This window comes from Arachis hypogaea, chromosome 18 (genome assembly GCF_003086295.3).
Source record: "Arachis hypogaea cultivar Tifrunner chromosome 18, arahy.Tifrunner.gnm2.J5K5, whole genome shotgun sequence".
Lineage (NCBI taxonomy): Eukaryota > Viridiplantae > Streptophyta > Magnoliopsida > Fabales > Fabaceae > Arachis > Arachis hypogaea.
The window spans coordinates 6,257,528-6,282,583 of record NC_092053.1 but is presented as its reverse complement, the minus strand read 5'-3'; the positions used below and the strand labels follow the sequence as shown (position 1 = coordinate 6,282,583).

Sequence of the window (25,056 nt, the reverse complement as noted above, 5' to 3'; positions counted from 1 at the left end):
GGCGGGACGGCGAGACTGCGGCGGCGGGACGGCGGCTTCCCTTCCCCCTTCATCGTCATCATCATCAGAGTTCTGGAGGAGGAGGAGGCGACGACGAGGTCACGGCGGCGATGACGGAGGCTCCCCGGCGCCGTCTCCGTCCCCCTCTTCCCCTCCCCTCCCCTCCCCCTTCGTTTCGTAACCCTTTTCTTCTCCCACCCCAACGCGTTTTTACGCGTTTTTTTTTTTTAATTTTATAATTTTTATTATTAAAATAGGATAGGGGTAGTTTAGGAATAAAACAAAAAATTTTATTGAAAAGGACGATTTTAATACGAAAAAAAACATTAAGGACGACTTTAATGGCAAAATAACAAGAGGGACGAATTCGATTCTGGCACTAAACTTAAGGGACCAAAATCGTACTTACCCCTAAAAAGAATTATCATCCAAAGCGATTCAAGCACAGCAATTAAAATAATCACAAACATCATTACAAGGGAGAATAATGAACATACCTCAATGAGAAGAATCCATCAATTGATGAAGAGAAATTGGTTCCTTTTGTTCAAACATATTTACAGGGAGAAGAATATTGTAGCTGACAAGCTTACAAAGATGACAGTGGAAACAAGAACTTGCAATCTGAGAGAAACCTCCATAGATGGTGGTGGCTGATCTTGTTCTTGATGAAGTTGGAGTAACTTTGTAGTTTGTACCCTAACAGGAGAACCAGAACATAGATTTTTTTTTTTTTTTTGGTATTTTATTGTGTGTTAGTTCTCTGGCCTCTTTTGGTCTCTTGGTTTTGGGTGTTAGCCCTTTATCCAAAAAAAAAAAAAACTTATGCCTTGATTAGGGTTGAAACTTGAAAGTGAATCAAGTTAGCCGGTGAATTAGTTTGAGTTCCATTCATTAACTTGATAAGCTAATTAAATTCATGAACTTGTGAGCTCACCTTGGACCTAAATTTAAACTCATATATTAAATTAATCGAATTTAAATTTGAGTAAACTTAGCTCATTAATTGACTCAATTATATATAAAGTTATAGCTAAATATTACTTATTATAGTTATTTATATTAATACATTTATTATATATTTTATATTTTTAATTTATAATAATGTTATATAATTTTACACACAAGCATTTTTTTTTTGGTGACTTTACACACAAGCATATATATAATTTATGGTCTTTTACAAATGATAATTTATTTATGAGAAATGTTAGAAGGCCATCAAAATTTATTATTTTTGGCCATCACTTAGCTATTAATGTTTAAAAATATGGGATAAAATATGTTGTTAGATTACTAGACTAAAAAAACTATACTAAATGAATTGAGTTGATGGCTAAATAATGACTAAAAATAATAAATTTTGATAGCCTCCTAGCATTTCTCTTAAATTTATATACATTTAAGTTATTTGAATTAGTTTGTGAATTTAAACCGATTTATGAACTTTTGATGAGCTGAATTTAGACTTTTTAATTAGGTTTGATTATTAATGACCCGAATTCAATATTTATGAGGTGATCTTGAGCTTAGCTTAACTTATCTTAGGTTAGTTCCTTATCGATCCTAGCCATAATCTATTAACTATAAATATAGTTCTTTTTTGGTCCACAATTCTCTCCTAAGTCTTAACTGAACTTGAAACAGTAAAAAGACTCCATCCAAAAAACAAAAAAGAAGAAACAGTAGAAAAACGAGAGAAATGTGAATTGTCTTAGAAAGAAGGGTGACACAAAGAAAGAAAGTAGAGCTTGCTTTTTTTTTTAAAATATTTTTCAGGACAATAGAGTCCCTCACTTCTATTTCAAGAGTACGTGGGTTGTCTGATATTTTTTTTGGAAGGTGGGAGGGGGAGATTTCGATATCAGTTTTTTTTACCAATTAGTATTATCTCATAAATCATTCTTTTAAATTTTTAAACTAGAACCGGTAAAATTATAAGTGGTCTTGACATAATTTAATTCAAATTATTAGCTAAATCCAATAACCTAAAAAGAAAAAAATACCGACATGCGCAATTAATCACCTTAATTCTCAATTTGCAATAATTTTTTTTTATTCATTAAAAAGAAAAACCATGGGCATGGGAAATCATTTTGTTTGTCTGTCGTATAGGAAAATTACTTTTGAACTTTTCGAAACTTACGGTGCGAGACAAAAGAGAAATAAATTCAACCGCAAATAAATGTCAACGACTATGAAATAGTTTTTTCTTTTTTTTCCTTCCCAAATTTAATTTACACAGGAACGCAACCACTTAACAACGACCATTGACCCACCCTCAAACCGCCCATTACGGCGGCCGATCCGTAAGCAACCTAACAGTCCAATACTCGGACCCGGATCCGAAATAATCCCGGTTTTAAAGGGAACAATCGCAAATACGAAATGACCATACTACCCATTCATTCTGTTCCTTCTTCCTTCAGATCTTGTCAAGCTTCTCAGCCTTGATGACGGGATTCGCCTTCGCGATCTGATCCCTCCCTAATCCCTTGAAATCGAACTCACAACCATGCTGCTCAGGATACCGGTGGGTCCCGCACAGCATCAGCCCGCACCGGCACTTGAACCCCGTGAGTCCCACGCGCCTCTTGCACGTCATGCACCGGTTCTGCAGAACCGGTTTCGCCGCCTCCGCGCGTGGCTGATCCACAGCATCTACCGCCGAAGATGACGAATCGATCGCTGCAGCTGGCGGAAACGAAGAGGAAGACGGCTGAGCAACGGCGGCGGGTGACGGAGATGGAGGAACCAGGGATTGGTTGAGAACGAGCTTGGCAGAGGAGGATTGTTGCTCCTTGAGCTGGAGATCGCGGTAACACTTGGAGCAGAGGTTCTGCGTGGCGGCGCTGCCGAAGAATCCGCAGTTGTTGGCGCAGAGGCGCGGTGCTTGGCATCTGTGTTCTTCCGCCATTACTGTTTTGTTGTTTGTCTCACCAAACCTGCAACGAACGAGATCGGAACCGATCAATGAATATTAAGATTCAAATTAACCCGAAGAAAAAAAGGAAAACTGTTTGGTTGGAGAGAAAATCAGAAATCTGTGATTCGAAGAGAAGAAAAGATGAGGAGGAGAAATTACCGTTAGGAGAATTGAAATATTGAGATGAATGATGAGAATTGAAGATAATGGAAAGGGGGAAATAAAAGAGAGGGGTTTGGTTGGGCTTTGAAGGAAAACAAAGAAGGGAATCTGGGATGGAATGAAGGGATTTTGAAGGAAAGTCCCAAAGAAAAGAACCCCAAAAGAGAAATAGAGAGAGAGTTGGGGACACACCAAAGGACGCTCCGTCTGGGATTCCTCCTCTCTTCCTCTTTGGAAAATTCCAGATACTTTCTTTCTCTCAAATCTTCTATTACTGAGGTTTTTTTTCCCCTTTTTTTTATTTTTAACTGTTTCTCTTTTCCTTTTATGTTTTCTTCTTTGGGTTTTTTTTGTGCACCTAGCGCGTCTATTATTTATTTATTATTCCGCGTTGAGGGAAAAAGGAAGGTTATTGAGGGCACTTTGTTTCTCTCTCTTGCGCAGGAGATGAGATGAGGTGAGCCGTATGGGACCGTGATTCAGTATCTTCTGGAAGCCGTTTAAGCTACGCTACTTCTTTTCTACAAACGAATTATTATGGGTTTTTTTTTTTGGTGACTGAATTATTATGGGTTTGTTTGTTGTCAATTGTCACCTTGTGATTATTTATTTATTTACATGTGATATCGCGAATTTCCCCCACATAATTCTCGTTGCCAATAGTATTTACTAGTGTCAAGATATTTTCCGCGGACAAATAAATTCTCATTTTTTTGTTACTGCATTTTCGGCCTAAACATTTTTATATTATTGTCTAATTGAATTATTTTCTTAAAATAATTGTCATTTAAATAATAAATACAAAAAACTATTTTGGGTGATATAACAATATGATTATCTATCTAACCACATATTTCTTTCTTTAAAAAAAAATACAACGAATATGAACATAAAACTGTTAGTTTATTTTGTCAAGATATTTTACGTTAAAAAATTTTTAATTACACTTACTAGGGTAACCTTAATTAAGTGGCTGGCAAATTTGGACCGTCCTAAGGAAGGTGGGCGGTAATACATACGGCGCCGTGAGGAATGAGTCCACCAGATTCAGCGCATACGCTTTCTAGGCTGTTGATTCATACATTTGCTTCTATTTTTATACTTTCTCTTATAAAAAAAAAACAATTAAAAAGAAAAGTGAAAAAGGCAATCCTTTGAAGTTTGACATCACATTCACATATGCATAGGGTATAGCTAATTAGCCATAGAGTGAAAGCTGACAAGTCGAATGTCGTTGTTGGCCTCCGCCTCGGAAAATGGTTCCTAGAATATCATCATCATCATGTGTCAAGTGTCAACCATGCGATGTGAATATGTGACCCATTAAACCCCAATTTACACGCCTGGGCAAACCGATAATAATAATAAAGGCAACACAAACTTGAACGTTGGAGCCTTCATTTGTACCAACGTGTTTTAACTTCTAATAATATTACTGTATCCACTGGTCCTACACAGCTATACTACTAGCTTGGAAGAGTTCTTTAATTCACCTCTCCCCTGCAACTTGCAGGTTTTTTCCGTCCAATTTGCACATGTTATAATGATTCCACTGCAAAGACCTCCGGGGTTGCAACTCTAGTTCTTTTTCTTTTACACTGTGTTTGGATGAGTGGAATTTGGCAAGAAAGAAAATGGAAGAAGTGAAATTGGATGGAAAACTCAATTTTCTTTTGTTTGGATCACAAAAGAAATTGAATGGAAAATAAAAAAAAGACATGTGGGGCCATATAAAATTTTTTTTCTCAACCTTGCCAAGAAAATTGGTGGAGAAGAAAAAACATCATTGAAATTCCATATTTACCCTTTTGGTTTTAATAATTTTAATATATTATTATAATACAAATTTATATTTAAATATTATATATATTAGATAAATATTTAAATTAAATATATAAAATTATAATATTATATAATATTCATAAATATAATAAAATATAAATATATAAAAATGTTTATATTTTATTTTGTTATAAGGGTATTAATGTAATTTTATATTATTATAATTTTCTTTCTTCTCACTTTTCTTCTTATCTAAACAAAAGAAATTTTTCTTTCTATTTTCTTTTCATTCATTTTCTCCTCATCCAAACAACACATAAATAATTCTACTTTTCTTTTTATTTTCTTTCCTCCCATTTTTTTCCTCTTATTTTCTTTCCTTCTATTTTCTTTCCTATATCCAAACAAAGCCTTAGTATTACTAGTAGTGAACCGTGCACTTGCACGGTTTTAAACAAATCCTTTTTTTTTAATTTAAAGAATAACTATAGTATTATTATAATCAATTTGTATTTTGTAGGTAGTAAATCTAATCAATGTTCAAATAGTATCGTTCCAATTCACTCTTTTATAAAAATTAGTTAAACCAAATTAGAGATATTTAACTTTTGTAATTCAAGGAGGAGGGAGAATTCATCTTTTGTATATATACTATTAGGTCAATTCTATGGTGTCTATGATTTGATGTTTAAATTTTGTCTAACTTTCTTTTTGTAGTAGGTTTTGAATTTTTTAAAATTATTTATTTTTATATCTCTTAAATCAAATATTGATTTTTAACTCTTTTTAGTAAATAGGCACCACCTTTTAGATACGACACCATAGCATTCACCATATTATTATATCCGAGTAAAATATTTTTCACATAATAGAAACAACAATATAATTAAACTTATTTAAACTATTGTCCTTTTTTAAGATAACTTTAATCCTTTTTACTATTTCAAAGTATTTAAAAAAATTGAAAAAAAAACATAATTTTTGAAACGGGCAAAATAAATATCTTAATATCTTTACACAATAATTTGACTATTTTTAGAAACACACATGTAAGGACGGATCTAAAAATATTAATATGGGAAGTTAATAACATATATAATATTAAAATATTATGCAAAAAATTATATAATGTAAAATATATTACAAAAATATACCAATAGAAAATATATTTTAAAGTACAAAAAATATGTATATATTTTTTATTAACGAAGTGGTCAATTATTCGTATCATAAAATTTATCTATAATGGAATCTATGTTAAATTTTTTAGCAATTTTCTTTTTAATATAATTAAAAGACAATTAGTAAAAAATTTATTTTTTATTTTATTTCTGAGTTATTTTTCACAATATTCATACATAAAAAGATATCTCATTTGTACTATGATATCTCATTTGTACTATGTTATGCAACATATGAGGCCTACACTATGTGAACACTTCTTTTTTTTTTTCTTTTTTTTTTCAAAGATAAATATTATTTTATTAATATAAAATAAAAGTGTTTCCATAAGGAAGTACAAAAGAATTGGGTATTCCCATTTATCATCAACTGTGACTGAAAGACTAAGAGCTTAAAGAAGAGTAAAGTAAGAGTAAAGAAAAAGTAGCATCTATCAGGTATGGTTCACGAGTTCACGCACTAAATTGCTAGCTTCTTTCTAGCTTCTTTCACTATCTCTGGTGCTGGGCTTATTACCTTCTCAAAAACACACTGATTCCTCGCTTTCCAAGTGCTCCAACACAGCGCCGCTATGAGGAGGGTCTTTTGTCTACCGTCGAATTGAGCCGCTGTCCAGGATAAGACTCGTTGCCACCAATTGAAAAAAGTTTCTTCTTCTCTCATCCATAGGTCAGGGGTTATTAAGCTTAGGCTCCATATTATTGAAAATAGGGGGCATTGGAACAAAGCATGAGAAATTGATTTAGCCTTCAACATGCATCTTAGACAAGTGGCAGGAGTGGATGCGAACAGGCTGTGAACTTGTTGCAACACCGGAAGCTTTTCATGAAGACTTTTTCATAGAAAAATCTTAATTTTATGTGGTAATTTCAACTCCCAAATGCTATTCCAGACTCTGTTGTGTATGTTCTGGGACCTCAATGAAGTAGAAAAATGAAAGAATCCATAAGCAATTTTGTATCCTGATCCAACTTCATATATACCAGATTTTGTCCAGCACCAATTAACTTCATATACACTATGTGAACACTTGGACTTGATATTCTTATGAATACCATCTTCCATAACATGAAAAAAAAATTATATTCAATACAATGCAACTAACATCCATACAAAGGACCTAAGCAAGATTCTAAATATAAATTAATATAATATTTTTATTGATTACACAATTTTATTTGGATCACGTTGAATTCTAAATCTTTCATATATGTAGTATGAATTCTTGAACTACTAATAGAATCTTGTTTTTTTTTTTAAAAAAAAAAGAAATAATAAATAACATTAATATAATTACACAACATAAATAACACACCTTAAAAGAATTCAAAATCTCAAACTATACAAACAACAAATATATTAAGATTTTTATATAGAAAAACAAAATATGAAAGCTTTGTTTTAGTGGATCACATGAACCTGAAACAACACTACCAACAAAATGAGAATGTTAATGGAGATAATATTTTTCTCTAAAGGAATATGAGGACCATCAGCATGTAGATTGAACAACTGCAATAAATATAAAAGATAACTTAATAAACAAAATATCTTTTAAACAGAAACACAGACAAAGACCAAAAAAGACAATTAATATTTAACAACATGTAGAGATGTATTCAATTCATATCTAACAACACTTAAATTTACCACAATTAATAACTTCTTATTGATCAAATCAAAGATGATTTTAACAAAAATAGTGTAGTCATAATAAGACTATCAAAGAAAATAAAATAAAAAAAAATCAATAAAAAACACAACTAATAATATAATCAAGTTGAAACTACACAGTAAAAAAATACAATGAAAAGAGGCTGAAATAAAAAAAAAAATTTAAGACCTAAACTGAAACTTATATATAATCCATAGGAATGAGACTCCACCCTTTATATGTTCCATAATAATGTGACAATATAAGCGTAATTTCTGTCAATAACTTTTGGCCAATTGCCCAATTCACAACAACAGTAATCAACCTGCCTTGTAGACCATTACACCTAGTCAAAAGATGGGACAACAACAACAATCTGCTTACCATCTTTTATGGTTAAAGATGGATCATGCTCCTGAAGACTTCCAATAATATTTGCTAGTATCCTTGCCACAATGTTTTAAAACAAAGAAATGAAACAATTCGACAACATTAATAATCAACATTTTCTTACAAAACAAATCATTGATCAGGTAGAATTGCAAGTATAATCGTTCTCTAAAAGTTATTAATTTATTAAAAATGTCATTTGCACACTAAAATCAGTCACTAAAATCAACTATTATATATTTGTGTATAAATACATATATTTTATTTGTGTATAAATACATGTATAGTTTAACTCATTTTTAATGTGTATTTTATATTCTAATATGTATTCTACCTTAGTAGCTTAGTGATTCATTGTGATGTACATCTAGCTGGTTGTTAATTTATACCCGTGGAAAAGGACATCTTTTAACATTGACAATTATTATTATTAACTATTTTCTGTCAATTTTTTGTATAGAAAATACAAAGCTCTTGAGAGACACCAATTTTGAATAAAAGTCTTTTTCTCTTATACAAAGGTCAACTTGTTAAAATTTACATAAAATAATTAAAAGTAAAACAAACTCAGTTGCATTAACGAAGCTCTTTTAAATAACAGCAGTTTCACCAATAATCACGCCAGTCCTATGATCTAACGAAATTTCTTCTCCAATTTTTGCAGCAAAGAATGTAAATGTAAGTTCAAGAACCAAAGAGCTTACACTATCCTAAATGGAAGACAAACATCCTTCAAGATAAAAACTTAAAAATCTTTTTGCTAAAAGCAAAAAGTGAGGATATCAATGATTTATATGCTTCCAAGAATTAAAGAATAATAGCCAAGAATAATAGCCATCTACCTAAAAGCCTCTCCACTTATGGCCCAAACAAATCTCTTCGCTTTAAAAAATTCAAGATAAAGTTAACCCCATTCTTTCAACATTCTTGTTCAACATACTCATTTTTTCTAGTAAAATGGTAACTTGGAAACAAAACAACAAAATTGATGGAATATAAAATTATAGGAATATAATTACACACACAAATAAAACACAGAAATATCTCTGATGTCATATCTCACAAATTATGTCTTTTTCTTTGTTACACCAACGCTGGATGCATTTTTTGTGTGTACACTGCACAAAATCAAATAACAACAGATTAATTTTTTTTTTTACAGGATAAGCTACAATTTTCTTTTGCACTATAATATTTATGTTTCGAATCAAAATAGCATGTAGTAAAATTGAGTATTAAAAGGGATGAAAAATGTATCATACATTTGCTTTTTTTTTTTCATTTTACTTTCATATATTTTTCTTAGGTGAGGCACTCTACATTTGGACAAATTAACTTGATAATGTCAAGAAATTTAAATAAATGTTTAATTGTTTGCAATGAAATAATGATTGAGAATTTCTCATTGCAATTTAAATGGGGAAATAAAAGTAAGACGTGAAGCATTGGTCAAATTAATAAGAATGATACTTTTTTCATTTTACAACACAATGTATTACTCTATAGCAATTTAATATATGAAGTGTTCTTGCTGAGTTTGGCTGGTGTATAGCTCGTCCGTCGATGAATGTTTTCAAGCTTCTCGTCGGGATGAGTTATACGTCGGCAAGGAGAGAACAAAGGGGTGGGTACTTGTAAAAGACACTTCGACGCTCAAGTCAATAAGTATTTAAGAGATACAAGAATAATTCTATGAATATAGAATGTAAGACATGAAATAGAAGTTATCATGTGTTGTTTTGTGTTTATAATAATTCTATGAATATAGAATGTATTATTGAGATTAGATATAGAAGGTTCCTTTTATAGGCATAAAATTGATGAATAGAATTGATGTTATGACCGTTTGGTCATTAAGATAGAAATGATGGTCATTAAGTCGGTAATGAAGATGTCAGTTACAAGCAAAAGAATGAATGATAGTTAACGCCGAGTTATAACTCATAATGCATAATAAAGACTGAGTTATAAGGTGACGGATCACAGCCCCAAGCTTTGTCCGCCGATCATATGATCCAGGCTAAGTTTAGAAAATAAATGAGTTATAACTCGGTTAAAAGATGAGTGAATAATAATATGGTGAGCCCCCAAGCTTAGTCGGGTTATTATGTCGGCACTTATTCAAAAAATAATTGAGTGATAAGAGTCATTCAATCAAGATAGTTGTGTGGGGGATACTTTTCCGCTTAAGAACAATTTTAGCATTTGATTGTATGTGAACTGAAAAGTTCAGAGATAGATATCCATTGACGGAATCGATTGTATGATCCGAGGATATAATGATTAATTGTCTTGGAAATTTTTTCGGGCCACAACAACTTATTGATAAATTTCTCACTCAAAGCAATTAGTTATTGAATATTTACAATTTATAGTGAAGGTCATACGACATGAATAAGATAAATTGAGAAAATGAATATGTCTAAAATCGCAACATATATTGAATAATATATATTGTAAATATAAAAGAGTTCAAAGTAAAAAAATATACCTTGACAGTTGATAATTGTAGAGAAGAAGACGACATATATGAAAATGTCATACATGTATGTCAAATGCGAATATCTGAATTTTGTTTTGTAGGACATGCTTTAATTTGATAATAAAACGATAAGATAACAGTTATTGAATTATACATTTAGTATAATGCTTCTAGCAGTTACAGTATGACGAAGAATATTCCTCGTGCAATAATAGTAAATTTTGAATGTTTGCATGTGTTTTTGCTTAACTTTTTGTATTAAACAAATAGTAACATAAAAGTTAATAGCATAAAGTGAATAGTGTAACAGTTATATACAATTGATATACAATTAATTTTGGATGGAATCCAATTTTAAGATTTGAACTCATCATTACTATCATTTAATTGTATAAATGAAATCATTAAGCAATAAGAATATAGCACATAATGAAATAAAAATTCAATTGACATAGTTGTTATATGTCATTATTGTATAGAACATACATTGAGGTTTGAATATAACTAATAAATCAGTAAATATTAGTTACACAAAATATAAATGAAAAAATATGTGTGAATAAAATATATAATTTTACTTGTGTAAGTAGAGAACTTTGAAAAAGTAAGCAAAATTGATAAGTGAGTTTGTGCTCGGATTGATTGAAAACCGAGTTTGTTTCGGATTGATTGAAAGCCGAGTTTATTCTCGGATTGGTTCATTGATCGATTATGAGATGTGGAATATTATGATACGTAAAAATGAAACAATTTGAATGTATAAAGTACATACTTTATAAAAAGTTACGATAGATTAAAATTTGATAAGAGGTATTAAAAATCTTAAACAAGATTATTGAGATTGGTTCAAAAATTTGAATGTAAATTAAGTTTTATGAACCTGAGGGGAGTGGAAATTATTTTACTCATCCCCACAGACGGCGCCAATTGTTCTTGCTGAGTTTGGCTGGTGTATAGCTCATCCGTCGATGAATGTCTTCAAGCTTCTCGTCGGGATGAGTTATACGTCGGCAAGGAGAGAACAAAGGGGTGGGTACTTGTAAAAGACACTTCGACGCTCAAGTCAATAAGTATTTAAGAGATACAAGAATAATTCTATGAATATAGAATGTAAGACATGAAATAGAAGTTATCATGTGTTGTTTTGTGTTTATAATAATTCTATGAATATAGAATGTATTATTGAGATTAGATATAGAAGGTTCCTTTTATAGGCATAAAATTGATGAATAGAATTGATGTTATGACCGTTTGGTCATTAAGATAGAAATGATGGTCATTAAGTCGGTAATGAAGGCGTCAGTTACAAGCAAAAAAATGAATGATAGTTAACGCCGAGTTATAACTCATAATGCATAATAAAGACTGAGTTATAAGGTGACGGATCATGAAGCAATGAATATAGAATTTAGAATTTCATCTGTTACAACTTACAACATCAAGGCTTCAAAGTTAAAGACTTAGGGTGTGTTTGGCAAACGCGTTACAAGAGAAGAAGCACGTTTAACCTTCTTGAAAGCTTCAATTTTTGGTTTGGCAAATTGTTGATTCATGAACGCAGAAGTGATTTTGCTTTCAAAACCATGGTTTTCAAGAAGCTACTATTTTAAGCTTCTGCGTTTTACAAACGGGCTTCTAGCCATCAATACTCCATCTTTATTTACCTTTTACCAACTTTATCCTTTATACATGTTATTATATTATTTATGGAATTCTTATTATTTTTGTTTACATGAACTCTCTTTTTTTATTATTTTTTTTATTTTTATTTTTTATTAATTATTTATTTGATATTATATACTTTTATAATTATAATTTTTTGTATTATTTTTATTATCTTTTTATAATATAATTTATTGATTCTATTAGTTAAAGTAAATTAAACAAAAAATTAATAATAATAATAATAATAATAATAATAATAATAATAATAATAATAATAATAATAATAATAATAAATTATAGCATACTAAAAAAGAGTACTAAGAGTACTAAAAATATACTATATAAAAAATATCATAAAATTTTTTTTGATTTATTTCAAATACTACCAAGATAAATATTTAATTTTTTTTTATTCTTAGTACTCTCTAAAATTTATATTTTGTTAGTTTTAATTAAAAATATATTTTGCCAATTTTTATATATTATTTTTATTTTAGTGTATAAATATTAATTTTATTATAGAATTAATTAATAAGATCTATTCAATTATCTAAATTAAAATGATAAGATAATATACAAAAATTATTTAAGTTGGTGTCTATTTTAGTAATTTTTTATCTAAAAGTGATTTTGAGTAGTAGAATCCAAACAACATTTATTTTACTATAATTCATTTTGATACAAAGATTACCAAACATAAATCACTTTAACACAAACTTACTTTTCATCAAAATCAAGTTTGCAAAATTAATTTTATTCAAACTCCAGTTTGTAAACTGTAATCCAAACACACACTTAATCTTTTAAGAATCATCTTCTCTCATAGGATCTCCTAGCTTCCAAGGCAAATTTAATGATTCTAATGTATTTCAACTCTTAGTATCTGTGTGTTTTTCTTTTTGGGATGACTTTTTTTATATAATTAAAATCATCAAGTTCTCAAACAGCATACAAATCCCATGTTCTGCATCACAGTATAATCTCTAACCACTTTTTAAAACAAAACTATCTAAATCAAAACAAACAAAAACAACTACACAAGTAACACCAAAATCAATAACAAATAAGCTATATTATAGGATTCCACCTATCTCTTCCACCCCATCAGCTTGGATTTCTCTTTTTTTTTTTCATGTATCTCACCAATATAACACCTCATTCTTTATTTCATCAAAGTTTAAAATCTTATTTTAAAAAATAATGCTATTCCTTGTTCTTGATATGGTCCATATTGTTACAAAAATAGAGACTCTCATACCTTTTTCTCTCTTTGCTATACTTGCCACTGGCCAAGCTTCAAAGTATTATTTAGTTGTTCCTGACCATATCCAAATTTATCTCTAAACCCCAATAATGCAGTCTATAAATTCCACGCTAACCTGCAAGAAAAGAAAAAGTGGTGCATGTTCTCCATCTTTCCCCTTGGATCATCCGAATCCTTCTCTACTCTCTTTTTCACTAAGTATCCATTCACTAAACACCGATAATAATTCCTCAAGCCACTGCATCCTTATTTTGTGTCTGTCTCTCCTTTTTCCATACTTAGCTCCACTGTTTTATTTCCCATATCAGCTGCTCAAGTTTTATATTTTCTTTTTCTTCTAAATATCATGTTATTGTTGTTGTTAGGAGACAACCTCCCATGAACTAATGTAAATTACCCGTAGGAAATAGAAGTATAGAACCTTTCAAATTTTAACTATAAAGTATTAGAGAAGAGTCCGTACATTCTGTAAGGGTGAGCTATGTATGGATTACATAGATCTAGATAATTTTTCTCTCCATTTTAACCACATACCAAACTTGTTCTAAAGATAGCAATAAGATTAATGGTACCACATATAGAATGAAAGTTATACCAAAGAGTCTTTGATTGTCTCCACAAGTAAAGCTTGAAAAGAAGTGATTGCCTCCTTTCTTCAAATTTTCACCTGCACCCTTTCCATTTATAGCTCCTCTCTTTCCTTCCTTTTTCGAAGCTCCCGTTCTCTCTCCCTTAACGTATTCTGTAAATAGTTTGAATATAATTAACATGTCAAAAAAGCTATTTAAAATAAACTGCTGAGTGAACGCCAGAATACGACTAAAGCAATAAATCAACACAAATAATAGATGCAGAGAATCAGCTACATAAAAAAAAAAGTCATCTCTGAGATGTATCACAAAAAGTGCTAGAGAAAGACATTTATACCGGCCGCTCCTCCCTTTTAGCTTTGTTCTCTCATTTTGCAGCATATTCAGCAGCTTTTAATTCAGATATATACTTATTGAACAAAATCTCCCTATCCCTGTGTCTTACATACTTATATCTTGTTTCATCCCTTAAACAAGAGATTTTTCTTTCTCACTAAAAATGCTGTAATCACCGCTGCACTGCAACAAAATCGAGGGTTCTGATTTCCTAATCCTCAAAACAGGTTAGGATTTCATTTTCAGTTAGGTTCTGGCTTAAACTGCTTCCTTGGAGGTGAACTTGCGACTCCAATGATTTTGCATCTTCGTTAAGCAAATTTACACAAATAAACAACACTCCTCAAAAGGAAGACCAAAAGTGGATGAATATACGCATTTAATAATTCAAAAAATTTACACTTGATACTTTGAGACCCAATATTCTTATTCTTTAGCTTAATCATATTGATTAAAATGATCAAAAGTAGAAGAAAATTTTTCTAATTTAATAGGAAATATAACCTATCATAGCTCCATCACTATCAATATCACCATGGTTCTTCTACTATTACTATCATTATCATTCATCAATTTCACTGTGATGTCTTGTACTGCCACATTTTCTTAATCATGTAATCTCAATGCTAAAATTTAAAACTATATTATAAGAGCAATGATATTTATCATTATTAGATTATCAAAGATAAATTTCAATTATATTAAGGACATAAAACTCTATATTCTAAATCAATTATGAAAATAATAATGTATACTAAAAGATAAGCCATACGAACAACTAATATGAATCACCATAATCATTAATTTGAGTATAGTACCATGCAAATAAGAGCATATTTATTACTGCTATTATGCAAATTTAAATATTTCATCAAACGGGGATAGAAATATCAAAGTGTGTAAAAGTAAAAAATTTAGAAACAAACATGAGCATAGAACCATAATAGAAAGGTATAAGTGAAAAATGTAGAGTGTATATTCTTTTGCTATATAAAATGATTCTCATACTAAATGAAATGAAGCGAGAGATGACGACATCAACAACAACACAAGTATAAAGGAACAAAACTTGCATTACACGTTTTACATAAAGTGTAATCTTTTTTCCTTTTTTCTATTTAGTTTATGTCATAGTTGTAGACTTTGTCACTATTTAAAACATGGTATTTTGAGCTTTGACTTGAATCAATAGTTTTGAATGTATAGTACAAAAGAGCATTGATTTTAGATCATTGATTTGACAATTGACATCTAACTATTCACAAGTGATTTTTATGTGTCTTGTCTAAACCTAACTCTACTTTCTTAGATTTGTTTATTAAGATCGCCTATTACCTAGTAACTAAACCTATTTCTGGAATAGAAGAAAGAAATTACTGATTTGACATCTATCTATTGACAATTGACTTTTATGTATCTTGTCTAAACCTAACTTCATTTACTTAGACTTGTTTATTAAGGTTGCCTATAACTTAGTAACTATTGATAATTATTTTTGGTATAGAGAATAGTGAAAAAGAAAGTGAAAGAGAAAGTGGAGTAAAGCACAAGTAAAATAAGTGCATCACCTACTTCTCTTGACTCATATGCACTCATTGACTCACTTACTCTCCTTGACTAAAACTTCTTAATATTTTCTCACACAAATGACGTAACAGCAATAAAATTCAGCAAACAATGTACCTAACCTATGACATCAAGTTAACCATTTCCAAATTTAACTTCTATTAGAATCAATGTCGCATCTATAAGAAATAACTAACTATCTCAGCTTTAGGTAGAACAATAATGATACACAATATCCAACACAGGTTAAGCATAAGATGGTGATGAAAAGCTTACAAAATTAAAGTAACATTAATAATTGGGTGAGGCAGAAAAAGTTGACCCATTAGAAGATGACATTGATTCCCACTAATCTACAAATATACTCAGCTTTTGACCTGCCAAAGTCATCTTCCAAAGTTATAATGCATAAAATAATGACATTGATCAGAAATGGAATATATCAGCAATACATAAATAGATGTCTGAGTAAAATACATTTACATTCACCTATTTCAGAATTGTGCCACCAAATAGGGATGGTTTTGTAAATCAAACAACACAGTATTTTTTAAATCATATTGATACGTATGTATCTTTTTTTTCTTTTTTCTTGAAATATTTTAAGTTCTTGATAAAACTTATTAATTTCAACAACAAACAATGCCCAGATATAAAGCACAATCACAAAAACTATAAAAATTCAAAGGTAGTCTTTTTCTATTTACAATGGTTTAACAAAAACTCTTCCGTAGCTAAAAATTTTGCCATGACTTTCATTTTTTCTGTCCAAAGACCAAAAGGACCATACCATTGAGAATGAAAAAGTACATAAAACTGCCACAAATCTAAACTAACTCAAAGAAAATAGAACATAAAAGAGATTGTTGTAATAAATAAATTTCTATTTTACAACCCTCTAAAACTGCAAAGATATTTTATACCATTTTTATGGGCTAGCATCATTGCCCACAGTCCAAATATAATAAAATTTAGCACTACTTTCTTAAAATTCACCCACAATCAGGGACGGATCCAGAAATGATATTATGGGGGGCCAATAACACATATAATATTAAAAATTATGTAAAAAAATTATATAATATAAGATGTATTATAAAAATATACGGATAGAGAATATATTTTAAAGTAAAAAAAATGTGTATACTTTTTACTAACGAAGTGGTCGATTCTTCGTATCATAAAATTCACCGATAATAGAATTTGTGTCAAAATTTTTAACAATTTTTTTTTTAATATAATTAAAAGACAATTAGCAAGAAATTCATCTTTTATTTTGTTTCTAAGTTATTTTTCACAATATTCATAGTTTAAAAAGATCTCTTAATTATAGCAGTTGAAACAGAGAGAATTAATACCAAACGAATAATAAAACAGCCACAAGAAGAAAAAGAATTCACTTTATGAGATTTAAAAATTTTTATTTAATTAAAAATATTAGTAATAATACCTTTTTCAGATTTTTTTAATATTGTTACTTATTTTTTAGATATTAAAAATTATTAATATTTAAATTAGACTGAACTTTTATTTATATTAGATTAAATACTAAATATTTTTTAAAAAAAATTAAATTATACATAATAACTTATTACTATTAAAAAAAGTTGGGGGGGCCGAGGCCGCCACTCGCCCCCCCTTATGTCCGTCCCTGCCCACAATGCATTTTATTGATTTAGGATATACAACTAATTTAGTTAAGTGAGCCTAAGAGCACAAAAGTTTCTTGGAAGTGCACATTATGCAGATTAAAAGTTTCCACCACAGAAATAATGATATAATGAAGAAGAAACATAAAGCATAAAAGAAAAAAGAGTACCGCATATGTTAATGCTTAGCTCAATATCTAACCAAAACTAACTATAAAAAAAATTGAATTCCATCAAACTTAGGCAACCCAAATCACTTTGCCTTGTAAATTGTAATTGTAACTTTTATATCATGCTCCCTTTTTCAACTAATAAAATTATGCAAGCAACACATTTTTCCAAAAAAAAAAAAAACACACCGAAAAACATAAATTAGCAAAATATCATACTTTTTAACAATAAGTTGAAATTTTTTATTCTGGCCCAATTATTGAAACCCCTCATAAGTATCACCAACACTTTTAACAAATATTGATCATTGGAAAATCTAATAACTGAAGTTAACCTTTGCGGCTTTGCCATAGTTGGGTCCACCAGAGGGGGCACAATGAAGAAAATAAACAAAATAACAAAATTTTGAAGAAAAACAAGGATCATAGAAGTAAGAAATCAAATCAAAGTTGAATAACGTACGAAATTGGCGGTATTATATGCAAGCCAGGATAGGTTCGATTCCTCACTACCTTAGCACCGCGCCAAGGTGGGTTTGATTCCTTACTGCAATCGCGTCCCGTCCAAGATGGTTCGACTCCTCCCTCCCATCGCGCTGCCCAGATGGGTTTCTTTCTCTTTTGTTTGGTGCCGCCAAAGTTAGAAAAGTGAATTAGAGTTGGTTGTGGTGGAGTTTGATGGAGGCAGAAGAGACTGTTGAAGAAATAGGAGATGCTGCTGTAGCTGATTTGTGCAGATTTTTCAGCGGATAAACATATTCATTCATTTGAATGGATTGATTCCTCTTGCGAAAACTCAAAATGGGAAGAAGGGTATTTGAGTTTTTCAATAAAAATAAAAGAAGAAAGAAAGGATAAGAAGGTAACAGAAAAAAAAAAAGAATAAAGTAGAGAGCAAATTATTACCAACTTTTTTTTACTATTCTCACCTAATTATTTACTTTTTGAATATTTAAAATAAAATTTATTTTAAAAAAATTCAAAATACTAAAAAAATTACATGTCAGTACTAACTCTTCTTAGTTTACTAATATAAAAGATAGTCATCTTATAAGTTTAGTTAAGGTATGTATCTCAATATATTATGATTTTTTATTTTAATAAATATACAACAAAGTGTAATAGAATTTAAATATTATATATTTTATATAATTTTTTTTTTAATTGGCAACTTAGCTAAACCGTTATTTCAATTTGCCACTATTTTCTCTTCGGTTATTAAATTGGAAGTATATAATTTCCCATTTTTCCTTAATGGCCTTGGCTGGTAGTTTCATTTGTGGGCTGGGCTGTCGGCATTGTCTCCACATCCTCTCTCTATGTTTTTGGTTTTTGGGACACATTTGTATCTTCGAGGTCATTCTAGAGAGGCCCAAATAGCCTAAATAAACTTTTTGGGCCTTATAAGACAATAAAATGGCAAGACCAAAAAAAAAAGGACAATGAAATGGGCATTTTAGCTAAAAAGAAGCAGAAAATTACAAAAAAAAAAAGAAACAGACAATTTAGGATCAACATTTTTTTTAACAATTTTAGTTAACATTTAATCGTATAAATATTAAATAAATAAATTTTACGTATTTATATATATAAAATTTAATAAATATAAGTATAAATTATGTTAATTTGTGTGTATAAATTTTAATAAATATAAATGATTATTAGTCAAAGATCTAAAATAACAATATTTATTCTCGTAAACCATATCTGTATTGTATTTATTGTCGTAAATTTAATTCCACCAATGTTCAAAAAGAGTTGCACCAAGAAAAAGCAGCCATTAAGACAAAAATAGCTTCACAGTGAGAGAGCAGTAACCCCTTCCTTTAGCTTAATCAACCCGAAATTAATCGAAACGCGCTTCATCCAAACACATCCCTAAAATTCTTCAGAATTCAGATTCCATTTCCCTTCACCTGAACCCGATCGCTTAGATCCTCACACCTTCGAATTTCAATCCCAAAGATCCATGGCTTCTTCGAATCTCTAGGGTTTTCCCCAATCCTCATCAAAACTCTCAATTTCAAAATTTTCTTCTTCTTCTCCATATGCCATATCGTAGCTCTAGGTTGAGGACCGTAAGAAGATGTATAGCAATTTCAAGGAGCAAGCAATAGAGTACGTGAAACAAGCGGTGCAAGAAGACAATGCCGGAAACTACGCCAAAGCGTTCCCTTTGTACATGAACGCCTTGGAGTACTTCAAGACCCACCTCAAGTACGAGAAGAACCCTAAGATCAGAGAAGCAATTACCCAGAAGTTCACCGAGTACCTTCGTCGTGCGGAGGAGATCCGTGCCGTCCTCGACGACGGCGGCCCCGGTTCGGGGGCATCCAACGGGGATGCTGCAGTTGCCGCTAGGCCCAAGACCAAGCCCAAGGGCGGGGAAGGTGGTGGTGGGGATGGGGAAGACCCGGAGCAGGCGAAGCTGCGGGCCGGGCTGAACTCCGCGATCATAAGAGAGAAGCCCAACGTGAAGTGGAATGATGTCGCGGGATTGGAGAGTGCCAAGCAGGCTTTGCAGGAGGCTGTGATTTTGCCTGTCAAGTTCCCTCAGTTCTTTACTGGTTGGTTAATGATTTTGCTTCTACTTTCAGGAATTGCAATGTGAATATCGAATTGAACTCGAACTTGGACTTATCGTTATCCATTTTGAATGACGTTGCTTGTTACTTGTTGATGGTAATGTTGCTAATGAGAATCTGAGGGATTCTGTGTGTTTCACATTGGTTATTGTTTCTAGCTTCTTATTAGGGATATCAAGAATTTGGGTTAGTTCTTTCAGTGTGCTTTTAATGTAAATTTACTATTGTCTTAGGTGTTTCTGACTCTTTAAGGATGACAAAAAAGTTTTCTTTCTGCTGAGTTTTTAGCTTAGTGTGGAAATCATATACTTTTAAAATAAGGGTCTGCTTGGTTGAGTAGAGGAAAAGGGGAAGTATAGGATGCTGTGATTACATTTCAATTTTTTCCTTCTCCGATCTCTGTCTGATATATCAAGAAAGTGTAAAGGGATTCTTATTCTGAAATTTATGACGACCGGATTTTTACTAACTCTTCTATGCAGCCACAATGGCTTTGATTGAAAACGTGATTTGGACTTCTGTAAGCAATAGGAGATGGTTCATATTCATTAAATATTAATTTATTTCTATGGAATTTTATTAAATGTTACTAATGGTATCCTTCAGGTAAAAGACGACCATGGCGAGCATTTTTGTTGTATGGACCACCTGGAACAGGTAAATCATATTTGGCCAAGGCTGTTGCAACAGAAGCTGACTCCACATTTTTCAGGTTAAATATATATATTCTCTTGTTTAAGATTTGAATATAGTGTATATTTCATGGTGTTGAGAAATCTACCAATTCTGGAAATTGCCAAATTCAGGGAAAATCATTAGAATGCCTTTATATTCATTAGCGAAAATGTTAGTCTCAATTAATGCTTAGCATACAGTTTATAGACATTATAAAAGCCTAAATTGCAATACATAATTCCTGCCATCTAGTATAAGATAGGATTTTTGTCGTCATAGTTGTGTATGGGGGTACCTCCAGTAACCGTATAAGATATGTATTTATTTTTTACAATAATTTCTTAAAAACTTACAGTACAATCATCAAAAACTGAATATCATTATAACCGACTTCCTTTATCCTCTATGGATTCAGTTTCACCTTCAGTTTTGACGTGATAAAAATGAGAAATAAAAACTAAAATCTTGTACCTTTTGCTTTAAAAATTTAAAATTTCAGTTATGACACAATTCATACCAGGTGGTGCATCTTTTGGAAGGTGCTGTGTTCATAATTACCTTTCACTTCTAATTCATCAAGAAGATTTCTCGTCCTTTTCTTGACAATAGTTTTGGTTCCATTGGGATACATTTAATACCTATTAAAAGATTTGTTAGTTTTGTTATCAATCTTGGTTCATAAGAAGACATGTTCTTGCAAGAATTTTTAACTTCTAAATTCTTAAATTCTTCACCAGTATTTCTTCATCAGACCTTGTCTCAAAGTGGATGGGTGAAAGTGAAAAGTTGGTTTCAAGCCTTTTCCAAATGGCCCGAGAAAGTGCTCCTTCTATAATATTTATCGATGAAATAGATTCCCTTTGTGGTCAGCGTGGAGAAGGCAATGAGAGTGAAGCTTCTAGACGAATTAAAACAGAACTTCTGGTCCAAATGCAGGTAATTGTTTCATGGTGGGGATGTGTTGATAAACAGAGTCACTTGAATTACATTATGCACAACGATAAGTGCTAGTAAACCACAATTCATTTCTCAAGTTCTGTGATATACACATTGCATGCTAATTTTTGCATTGGAAAACAAGTGAACTAGGGGAGGCCAAAATTTTCATGTTTCAGCATACTAGGCCATTGTAGTTGAATAGTATTGTGGGGCTGCTCCAATTCATGCTTGAACCTGCTTGCTGATATTTTGTTCTTCGAGTCACACAAGTGTGCAATAACAAATTAGCATCTGAACTATCATTAGTAAGTAGTAACAAAACAGTAAAGGGAATAATTTTGTTTTAACACATGATTTTCTTCATATTAATATAGTTATTACTTATCAATCATTTTGGTATGGTTTACCACATTTAGGCTCTGATTGGATATTGTCTTGGGATAGAAATAAAAACGGTGTGACGGAGACAAAAAGAATTGTTATTTTATCTTGTTAGGTGACAGTACTAAATATGAAACATAAAATTTGCAAAATAACATTTTTGCCCTTACCACCCTCAAGTTGTTCCTTCCACCTTGCCGCCACTTCTCACCAAGACAAAACGCATCGATCCAAATCAAAGTAAGCAAGCTCCAGTAACTTCCTCAACACCCAAAACCAAAACAGAAATAAATCCATTTTTTATTTAGAAAAAAAAAAGAAGAAAAGAGGATCAGAGAGAGAGAGAGAAAGAGAGTGGTTGAGAAAGACAGAAAGAAAGAGAGAAGCAGATGCGGAGGAGAGAAGGAGGAAGAGGCAGCGGAGGGACAGCCTGCGTTAAGGAACAATAAGATTGAGAAAGAGAGAAAAAGAGAGATCAAGAAAGAGAAGAACGAACCAGGGGCGGGGGAGGAGGACAGAAAGAGAGATCGAGCAAAGTACCAAGGGAGGAGGTGGCAAGGGGTCCGGAGGCAGTGTAGCGATGGTGGCAGAGGAAGGTGGATGCAGCTGTGGTAGTTTTAGATCCAGATCTGCATCATTATTAGATATATATCTGATTTTGGTGATGGAGGAACAAGGTTGTGGCAGCGGTATTGGCACTAGTCATAGTTGCAGTTTCTGCTGATGAGGAATGATGGGACTGTGGGAGGTGTGATTTCTGAAATTAGGTTTGGGAAATGTAAAAGGTATAATTGGATTATGAAAATTTAAAGGGGATAGTGTTGGAAAGAAAAATAATTATCTGCCTCCCTGTCCTAGGTTCTAGAGTGAACAAAAATTTTACCTTAATTTGTTCTAGGGAATGTAGACAATTATTTGATTTTGTCTCAAAACAAGATTCCGTCTATATTTTTATTTTTTGTCTCCGTATATTTGTCCTGGGACGAAATCCAAACAGAGCCTTAGAATTTCTTTCTCTTTGCAATTAAAAATGCAGTTTATCCACTTTATATTGTAGGGTGTAGGACACAATGATCAGAAAGTTCTTGTTCTTGCAGCGACAAATACACCCTATGCTTTAGACCAGGTAAGGCAAAATTATGTTTCTGTCATTATGTGATATCATATAGTCAATACAATGTTGTATTAACTTGATTTGTAATTTTAGGCAATAAGGCGTCGTTTTGATAAGCGCATATATATTCCACTACCAGATTTAAAGGCTCGCCAACACATGTTCAAGGCAAGAATAATGCACATGATTATCATATGACATGGATTTTGTTGAACCATATAAACCAATCGGTTTCACTATGCATTTTCTGGCTTGATGAATTAAACAGGTGCATCTGGGAGATACTCCCAACAACTTGACTGAAAAGGATTTTGAATACTTGGCTAGCAGGACTGATGGGTTTTCTGGTTCAGATATATCTGTCTGTGTAAGTTCGACTTTGATATTGATATGAAATAAGCGGTTTCTGTAATCTTAGATGCATTTCAAATAACAAGTTTTTGGACTTTTTCAGGTAAAGGATGTTTTATTTGAACCTGTTCGCAAAACCCAAGATGCCATGTACTTCTATAAGAGTCCCGAGGGTATGTGGATCCCTTGTGGACCAAAGCAACCGGGTGCAATACAAACCACCATGCAGGACCTTGCTTCAAAAGGACTTGCTTCTAAGGTATTCAAAGTTATGAAGATATTGATGAATGATGATGGTTGTAGGAAATTTTATTTTGCCCGGAATAAAAGGATAAATGGTTCTTGAGAAGCTGAATTTTTAGTTTTCCGACCATGTTCGTATATGTCCTTACTTCATGTGGGTAGATTCTTACTTTTTTAAAATCCCCTATGCAGATTCTTCCACCGCCGATTACTAGAACGGATTTTGAGAAGGTACTTGCTAGGCAAAGACCTACAGTTAGCAAAGCTGACCTTGATGTTCATGAAAGATTCACCAAAGAGTTCGGAGAGGAAGGTTGATTTTGAAGGTGCACTTTCTCGTCGAAGAAACGCCTTAATGTGTATTGTGATGCTTTGTAATTTATTTGGCTGTCGAATCAAGTGAAATAGCTATTTTTGGGGATCGTAGTCCCCTCTTATGAAAGATGGATTTATAAATGTCGATACCTTTTTGTTTTTCTTTCTTTCAATCCTAGGTGGATGCTCATTCTCTCCTAAATTGTGTATAACGGAATCTGAAACAATCTGTAAAAGAAAGAAAAAAATCCGTATGCTTGTTGCGTATGTTAGCTTGCAATAATGGCGGGTTCACAAAACTGAGTGACCATAGTTCTGTAGTGCAATTTTGGTTATCAAGATGGATGAAAAATACGGGTTCACAAAACTGAGTGACCATAGTTCTGTAGTGCAATTTTGGTTATCAAGATGGATGAAAAATTAAGTGGATATGCTGCACTAAGCTTCTATTAAATCATAAATCATTGGAAAATCAGTACTGTTAACCATGTGATGTGACCATAATGTTTCTGAGAAGTTTGATTGCTGATTCATTTATGTGATCTAATTTCCCAACTCTCTCTCTCTCTTATCTAGTTACGTAAACAAAGTGCAAAACGTACCTACTTAAACAATTTTATTAAGAGTTCGATTCT

General features: G+C 31.7%; 2 protein-coding genes and 1 long non-coding RNA gene across 3 annotated transcripts; 2 read left to right on the top strand and 1 right to left on the bottom strand.

Annotated features, from left to right (window-relative positions):
- Nucleotides 1–2,182: 2,182 nt before the first annotated feature.
- LOC112770940 (zinc finger A20 and AN1 domain-containing stress-associated protein 3) lies at nt 2,183–3,545 on the bottom strand. The gene is made up of 2 exons (XM_025815439.2): nt 3,086–3,545; nt 2,183–2,945 (listed from the first exon to the last, which is right to left on the bottom strand). Exon 2 carries the CDS (start codon nt 2,915–2,917, stop codon nt 2,426–2,428), a length of 492 nt encoding a protein of 163 aa, XP_025671224.1. The 5' UTR covers nt 2,918–2,945; nt 3,086–3,545; the 3' UTR covers nt 2,183–2,425.
- Nucleotides 3,230–3,812, top strand: LOC140181735 (uncharacterized). Its single transcript, XR_011876861.1, has 2 exons — nt 3,230–3,367; nt 3,533–3,812. It is a non-coding gene; the product is annotated as an uncharacterized lncRNA (long non-coding RNA).
- A 15,711-nt stretch (nt 3,813–19,523) lies between these two features.
- LOC112772124 (protein SUPPRESSOR OF K(+) TRANSPORT GROWTH DEFECT 1) lies at nt 19,524–24,562 on the top strand. The gene is made up of 8 exons (XM_025817009.3): nt 19,524–20,385; nt 21,010–21,115; nt 21,816–22,014; nt 23,456–23,524; nt 23,606–23,680; nt 23,781–23,879; nt 23,967–24,122; nt 24,299–24,562. The coding sequence occupies exons 1-8, from the start codon at nt 19,905–19,907 to the stop codon at nt 24,422–24,424; spliced, it is 1,311 nt and encodes a 436-aa protein (XP_025672794.1). The 5' UTR covers nt 19,524–19,904; the 3' UTR covers nt 24,425–24,562.
- Nucleotides 24,563–25,056: the final 494 nt, after the last annotated feature.

What these genes read in the sequence shown, in the direction of transcription:
- LOC112770940 (XM_025815439.2), bottom strand. Translation starts at nt 2,917, where the DNA reads ATGGCGGAAGAACACAGATGCCAAGCACCGCGCCTCTGCGCCAACAAC.
- LOC112772124 (XM_025817009.3), top strand. Translation starts at nt 19,905, where the DNA reads ATGTATAGCAATTTCAAGGAGCAAGCAATAGAGTACGTGAAACAAGCG. An exon ending in GTTCCCTCAGTTCTTTACTG is followed by an intron (nt 20,386 to 21,009) that starts GTTGGTTAATGA and finishes GGTATCCTTCAG; the next exon opens with GTAAAAGACGACCATGGCGA. An exon ending in GCTGACTCCACATTTTTCAG is followed by an intron (nt 21,116 to 21,815) that starts GTTAAATATATA and finishes ATTCTTCACCAG; the next exon opens with TATTTCTTCATCAGACCTTG.